We start from the raw sequence: 7,500 nt of genomic DNA on the forward strand, positions 1-7,500 counted from the left end.
TTCAGTGTAAATAAACCCTGAGAGATCTTAATGTGGATCTCCGTTACACACCTAACACCTGCCTTTACACTAACTTAACACCAGTGCAGCCATGACTGTCAGCTTACCTGTAGCTCTCGGGACAGAGTCATGCCGGAGATGTTAATGGGTTGAGGATTGTAGCCGTGGCTCGGGTCGTACGTCGCCTAGTAACAGAATCAGACGGTCAGACAGAGAGTCAGACAGAGAGTCAGACAGAGAGTCAGACAGAGAGTCGGACTGTCTGCAGTCACATAAAACTGAAAACGTACCGAAATTTCTCACTACATAACAAAAATAAAGACTAAATGCTGTCTAATGATTCAGAGTAACAAAGAAGATACAGTGAAAGATGTAAGATATTAAACTTCCTCTCTCAGTTCATCACTATAAGGATCAGGTGATGATCAGGTCTCCTTCCCTTTTGTCTTTCTCACAGGTACCTGTGCAGTCTGAGAGATTTTCCGTGCCGCTTTCTTCTCTCCTCGGTCTTCGTCTCCATCTCTGGCTTTGTCGAGCGTCCACTCCCAGGCTATTACCGCCTTTATGGACTCTTTAATGGGCCAGCGGTAAATTTCTTTATCCTGCACGACAGAGGACACGAAAGTGAACGGTGAAAGGTAAAAAATCTGTTGCAGAATAATCCAGAACATGCCCAGGAAAAGCCTCTGTTACCTTCTCCGAGAAAGTTTTGTATGGTCTGAGCATCGGATGAGTCTTCGAATTTTCATCCAGCACTTCACCAAATGTCCAGTTGTTCTGGATCTGCGCAAAAACACACAAAATACATCCGAGAGCAGCGTAAGGACATGTGATGGGTTCATAGTACAATATTTCTACTTAGTGTCACAGTTAAACACGCCAGTATCTGTAGTACACAGTATACACACACACACACACACACACACAGAGTGAACAGTGTGAATCAGTGACTCATTCAGCTGTACCTTCTCAAAAGCCCACTTGTCATGAGTGTACTCTGCGTATCTGTTGATAAATCCGTCCAGTTTCTCAGGAATGATGGTGCTAGATAAAAGAGCAGCAGAAACACAATGTGATCAAACATCACCGTCTTTAAAGGGAACGTATCTGTAATAATTCTATAATGTTCTGATCTGTCGTACTTGGTTGTGTCGACCGGTTTGGGGTCAAAGTTTCCCTCTGCATCGACAGACGCTTTCTTCTCTGTTTTAGAAGAGTAACTGGCATCCACGTAATCAGGAGGTATGGCACCGGCTATGGCACAGATGCAGGGCATCGCGATCTTAAACAATTCTGCATCAAATTTCTGTAGAAAGAAAAAACATTTTAGTTTTCTCTAAAACCTTAGCTTTATAATATAATATAAATATAATGGAAGTAGGATTCAAAAGTCTGAATTACTGAGAATTGTTTTAATTATTATGTTACAGAGTTGAACAGACGACTCATGACTCTCACCTTGTGTGCCAGAGATTCAAAGATTCCCCAGAAGAGTTTGCGTGTCAGGTGAAGCTCCTCCTCCGATGACACACCAAAGTTGGCCCAGCCGTTGGGCAGGCAGTAATACTTCCAGCAGCGTTCGTAATGATTCGTCAGCAGCTACAACACAGACGGGGGAAGTTCTCCACTGGATAAAGAAGTCTTATAGAATTATATCAATATATTCTCACATGAGCCCTAAACTGACATGACCACAGTGCTGTGAGTCTTTATGTCTCCTTACAGTCTGTGTAACACAACTGGAGGTGTTTATGGAGCAGAATCTGACCTTCAGGGGCATTTTGGCGTATGCGTTTAGAATCGGCACATCGAACACCAATCTTCTCAGAAGGTGCTGAAGCATAGATGGTCGCAGATATCTGAAACAGGAAGTACATCACAAACATCACCAAAGGCACTTAAAGGACTCCACATCACACGATACACTGCACAGACCATCCCATGGTGTAGAATCTCTCCATCATTTCTGGACTTATTCTCTTACACCGTATAAACATCTCATTCTCAAACACATCTTCACAATGTGTAAGGATCAGACAGTCCACATGAACACCAGGACATAAAGAACATTCCTAAAGAACATTTCTGAACATTTCTAAATAATCTTAACAAAAGGATTTTATTAACTGAGTGTCACTGGAGTCAGGAATCGTCTAAACATTAAGACCTTCAAAAAGAGGTTTGGTCTGAAATGTAACTGACCTGCACAGAGACATGAGACACTCCTCAATGACGTCTCTCTGAGCTTTAGTGAGCGAGCGTCCTCGGGAGAGCCTGTAGATGGTGTGCAGCATGGAGTCGATCATGATAGCGCGGTGATCAGTGCCAGCAATCAGAGGAGCACATTTAGTGATGAGAGGCAGCACGGCCAAACAAAGGTAACGGTTCAGAGCCAGAGCCATCTCTGTGGTACTGAAGGCAGCCTGGGGAACGAGCGACAAATTCAGTCAACAACAAATACACAAGAAGAGAGAAGGATAGAGAGCAAGTGACGCTCGGAGCTGCACACCGTGTCCAGAGACGCAGCAGCTCGCATATCAGGCAGGAATCCTACTTCCAGCACATGTAGGAGGAAATCCTGGTTATCGATGCCATAGACTCTGTCCAGGAAGAGCACCATGGGGGCCTTGTGGTCCGGGACAAAACTGGCAGACATCTTTGGTTCAATAATACTGTTATCTAAAATAAAACAGTTAGATACAACACATTGTTCTGATGAACAGAAACAAGTAGATTATAAATAGATCTATAAGATAAATAAGGCACAGATCTTCTCACCTTTCCCAAACGCAGGTATCTGCAGGGGAAGACTGATAACACCTACCAGGTCCTCAATGGGAACCAGAGACCTGAGAATGGCCCTGATCCTCAGAGCTTCTCCTTTTCCTGCCTGGATCAACTGCTCAGGCACAACAAAATGTTATAGATGATGACTGATGGACCTTAATTCAGTGTTCATGATAACTTTCACTAAACACTTAATAATAAACAAGTAATAATACATTATTTTTTAAAAATGTCAAACTTCCCAGAACCTCCTACAGCATTGGCTCACAGTAAACCCTTTTAAATAGAAATAAAATGTCTATGTTTATGAAATTTATAAACCAGTGAATTATCCTCAAACTGTGAACTCAATGGGTAATAAAACATGGAGTTATCACGAAACTCAGGGTGAGTAAATGTTAAAGCAGACACTTACGTGCATTTCGGGAGCGCAGCGTCCCAGCAGGTCGATGAGAGCGGCATAGAAGGACATGATGGCGTTTCCCAGATGAACTCTGTTCTCCTCGTGTTGCTCTTCTCCTCCAAACCTGAAAACATTTAACACTTACACATGAGTTTATTTTAAGACATGGACATGGGACAGTGAAGTTATAGAGGAAATAAAAAGATATGTACATAGGGAAGCGTCTGTCCTTTTTGACACTGGGTCCATCTCTAGCCGGATCCTCCGAGATCTTAATGGCTTCTTCGATAGCAGCCAGAAGTCCATTACCTCCCTCTCCTCTGAGCGCGGGGCCGAAACACTCGGGTCGTCTGATCAGGAGACGCACCACCACGTTAGCGTTCTCCTCCACACTCTCTCCTGAACACACACAGACAAACACTACACCGTCATTATCAGGAACGCTGAAGTCCTCACGGTGCAGCTGATGATGATGGATGTGCAGAATACAGTTTGTAGGTAAAACCGTGTAAAGACTGAGACCCGATCAGGTGATTTTAACCATCCAGACTTTAAACAACAACATTAAAAAACCTTGAAGGTCATTTTAACCACAGCTTTTTTGCTCCTTAATACAATTGGACTATTGGATTTCACAGATCTTCCTTCTCCTGATGAACATTTTTCGTCTGCTGTGTCAGTTACTATCGTCTGTGTCTCTGACCCAGGACACCTACATGACTCATACACACCATTAACAAAGACAGCAAATCGGAGGAAGTCCAGGTATTTTTCTCCACCGCAGGGGTTCCAGCCGATATCAGGGTAACCTTTTGACAGGAGCATGGGGCAACTCTGCAGCCCGCAGCCAGCCAAATACTTTACCACCTACACAGGAGCATCATCACAGTCAGATACACAGGAGAGGAAAAGTTCACGTTCATTTAAACTCTCATTATTAGATAACTCAGAAACGATCACCTTCTCCAGGTCCTGCTCCTGAAGAGCCAGCGCCAGCTCGTTGTTATCAATACAGGAAGCTGCAGCGACATCAAGAGGTGTAGAGCCTCGCATACCTGAAACACCATCATCACACCATCAGTCACAAGTTTAGAAGAAAAGAAAGAGGAGTGTAGAGTACAGGGCACGGTTAACTGACCCAGGCCAATGCCGCTGTTTTGCAGCAGGTAACTCAAGTGATCAAACATGGAGCGTTGATTCTGACGGCTGATTCGACAGAAATAACACAGGAAACGACAGCAGTTGGTCACCATGCGAGGGAAACGAATCTCCTGCAGAAAACAAGTTTAACACCAGGCCCTTTAATCTGTTTTAGAGCCGACAGTCTGACTTCACCAAATCATCCTGTTTACCTTCGAGTCTCCACCTCCGAGGACATTAACCATGACCTCCATGACGGTTTCGTGCATGCCCAGTGCTCTCATCAGATTGGGATGTTGGTAGAACACTCTGTTATTCATAATGTTACTGGAGAAAGGACAGAAGTTATGTATGAACATATATATATACTGTATACTGTACATACACACAGGGAACAGAAATGTAGAAATCTATTAAATAATGAATAATTTATCACCAGGAGCAGTGTGTGTTTGTGTGTGTGTGTGTTTGTGTGTGTCTGTGTGTGTGAGTGAGTGTGTGTGTGAGTGTGTGTGTGTTTGTGTGTGTGTCTGTCTGTGTGTGTGTGTGTGATAAAATATTACAGTACTGTGCTGCCAAAGTAAGGTTTCTTGATACATAAATACACACACACTTGCACACACAGTCTCTCTCTCTCTCTCTCTCTCTCTCTCTCTCTCACACACACACTCACACACACACACACACACACACACACACACACACACACACACATACATTATAGTTCATTGTACTCTATTCTATTTACCTACATTACCGATGTAATTAACACATTATTTTCACTGTACACTGTTTTCTTCACTACAGAACAAACACATTGGACATTTGAACTCATACTATATGAATAATGAGTAACGAGATGGAGAAAGTGCTGCTTATGTTCTGACCCGATGCTCTGGATCATGAGCCTCTCCTCCTCAGGACCCATCTGGACGATAAGAAGTGAGCGGATCTGGCTGAGACACTCCAGTAGCTCCATAGTGTCCTGCATGGACACGGCGTTGATGGTGTAGGCTTTGGGCAGAGCTCTGATCAGTTCTCCTAGAGCATCATACTGCCGGTGCAGCAGGCTGAACATGAGCCGCACCAGCTCGGGGTCCTGGATGAACGACTCCTGAGCCCAGTGGATCATGGTGTGTGAGATCAGCTCCTGTAAAGTGCCTGAGACACACAGGAAAGTTCTGTTTATCTCATTTACTGAAAACTTCATTCTAATCTGGCAGCAATAAATGAACGTAATTAAGTTTATTAATGTTAACTATCAATCAACTCAGCACTCACTGGGTTTCTTCTCCTCTTCTTGCTCCAGCTCTGTCTCCTGCTTTCTCCTTCGTAGTCGCTTCACTTTTTCAAGTAACCTAAAGAATCGTCCACGCAGAGACGTGTCCACGTGCTCTTCCTCCTCCTCTTCTTCAACATGAATACCTGAACAAAAGGAAAAAGTTCAGTATCTGTGGAGTGGAGAACATCTTCTCTCCACAGAGACTCAAAATGTTTTTTTTACACTAAGGTTAGGTTCTGACTTACCACAGTGACCCAGTAGGTCACTGTGAAACATCTGAAGTTCACCACGGATTTCCTCAGGAACAGGAGTGTCCTCTTCATCTGGGCAATTCTTAAAATTCATCAGCATGTTCACCTGACAACAGGATTTAGAGTTCATAACTTCTCATGCACAGTAGAAAAGGAATGTTTGTGTGTGTGTGTGTGTGTGTGTGTGTGTGTGTGTGTGTGTGTGTGTGTGTGTGTGTGTGTATAAACACACCTGTTCTTGTGGTGGTGAACGGAACTCTCTGGTCTTGCGAGCCGTCTCGGCTGCGGTCATGGTAAAGGCCTGCATGAGCTCATTATATCGCTGCCTCTGATTGGACTGCACCTGAGTGACGAACCTATCAGAGAAGGCCACGATGGCCTCGACACGGTGACGCAGCTCACAGTCGCAAAAATACTGCAGCAAAGTGCACATCTAAGAAAGAGAGAGAAGGAGGAACTCGAATTATTCAAACCTCAACACTTGAGCATTAATGTATTAGGAGAGAGTCACTGTGTCAGACGAGGAGCTCTCAGGCTGAATAATTATAAAACAACTTCATGCATCACATCATTCTTCTGGCACTTTTAGATGTTCCCTTCAAAGATGCTAAATGTAGAGAGAGAGAAATATAGTTCGATGGACAGAATGAAGAATTGAGTAGGCGAATGGAAATGGAAAATAGAACGTGAAAAATGAATCACAATTTGGTAAAAAAATAAAAATAAATAATAATAATAATAATAATAAGAAGAAGAAGAAGAAGAAGAAGAAGAAGAAGAAGAAGAATATTACACTAGAATTCTAACATGATTTTATCTTCTAACACTTGCACATCAGAGTGAATAAATAAAATGCATTTAAATCTTAACATGAAAGTTGATGTATTATGTAGAAAAATACCTGCAACTTTACAGATTCTGGTAGTTTCATATGTAGAAGCCCCTCCCCGACTTCCTCTTCCTCTTTTGGCTCCTCCTTCCCCACTGTAGGCCCATCCTCCTGCTCAGCTTTAGGCTCCACCCCTCTGTGCTTGGCTTTCTCTTTGTCAGATTTTTCAGATGCTGGGTGATCGTCCTCATCTTCACGTTCTGTCTGGACTTCCTCCTCTTCTTCCTGCTCCTCTTCCTCCTCTTCCATCCCTTCATCCTCAGTCCACTCATCCACCACTTCCTCCTTTTCCTTCACTTCCATTCTCTCCTCTTTAGAAGCAATCTGCTGCTCTTGTCCTCCTCTGCTCTTGTCCTCTGCCATGTGAGAGCCTTTGTCCTCTCGGAACACGGTGGGCTCGATGAGTTTGAGGATGTGTTTCACGTCCTCATCCTCAAACACACCCATGATGAGCAGCGTACTGATCAGCTTCAGGATAGGAACAAAGTGGAACTCCACACTGCCCCCTACAGGGTCACGCATTGCCTGGCCTCCGTCTTGTACCGCCTCTGTTAACATGCTCAGGGCATGGTCCTTCAGAATCTAGAGAGAAAAGAAAGACCATTAGATGATCAGGAACTGCATTTGTGCTGTGTTAGAGTGATTACTGCCAATCAGATATCTTCATACCTGCAGTGGAATGAAGGGGCTGAGTGTGTAGAGGTCAGCGTTGGTGCCCACAAAGCCGGTGTGTGAGAAGTTCAGTGTG

General features: G+C 43.8%; 1 protein-coding gene across 1 annotated transcript in view; it reads right to left on the minus strand.

The window, feature by feature from the left end:
* The window catches only part of ryr1a (ryanodine receptor 1a (skeletal)), a 60,491-nt gene that overhangs the window by 33,351 nt on the left and 19,640 nt on the right, over positions 1-7,500 (minus strand). Inside the window, exons 36-57 of the mRNA XM_060895335.1 lie at positions 7,422-7,500; positions 6,765-7,334; positions 6,096-6,296; positions 5,858-5,969; positions 5,612-5,755; positions 5,218-5,491; positions 4,543-4,657; positions 4,329-4,461; positions 4,151-4,245; positions 3,922-4,057; positions 3,403-3,589; positions 3,203-3,314; positions 2,779-2,899; positions 2,510-2,679; positions 2,203-2,423; positions 1,769-1,859; positions 1,459-1,599; positions 1,143-1,306; positions 966-1,044; positions 694-783; positions 462-602; positions 108-185 (exon numbers count right to left, since the gene is read on the minus strand). The exon at positions 7,422-7,500 is cut by the window's right edge and continues 351 nt beyond it. Of these exons, the coding sequence (XP_060751318.1) occupies positions 108-185; positions 462-602; positions 694-783; positions 966-1,044; positions 1,143-1,306; positions 1,459-1,599; positions 1,769-1,859; positions 2,203-2,423; positions 2,510-2,679; positions 2,779-2,899; positions 3,203-3,314; positions 3,403-3,589; positions 3,922-4,057; positions 4,151-4,245; positions 4,329-4,461; positions 4,543-4,657; positions 5,218-5,491; positions 5,612-5,755; positions 5,858-5,969; positions 6,096-6,296; positions 6,765-7,334; positions 7,422-7,500 (3,454 nt within the window). The remainder of the gene's footprint in view (positions 1-107; positions 186-461; positions 603-693; positions 784-965; positions 1,045-1,142; positions 1,307-1,458; positions 1,600-1,768; positions 1,860-2,202; positions 2,424-2,509; positions 2,680-2,778; positions 2,900-3,202; positions 3,315-3,402; positions 3,590-3,921; positions 4,058-4,150; positions 4,246-4,328; positions 4,462-4,542; positions 4,658-5,217; positions 5,492-5,611; positions 5,756-5,857; positions 5,970-6,095; positions 6,297-6,764; positions 7,335-7,421) is intronic.

Source organism: Tachysurus vachellii, chromosome 20, assembly GCF_030014155.1.
Source record: "Tachysurus vachellii isolate PV-2020 chromosome 20, HZAU_Pvac_v1, whole genome shotgun sequence".
In the NCBI taxonomy this organism is placed as follows: Eukaryota; Metazoa; Chordata; class Actinopteri; order Siluriformes; family Bagridae; genus Tachysurus; species Tachysurus vachellii.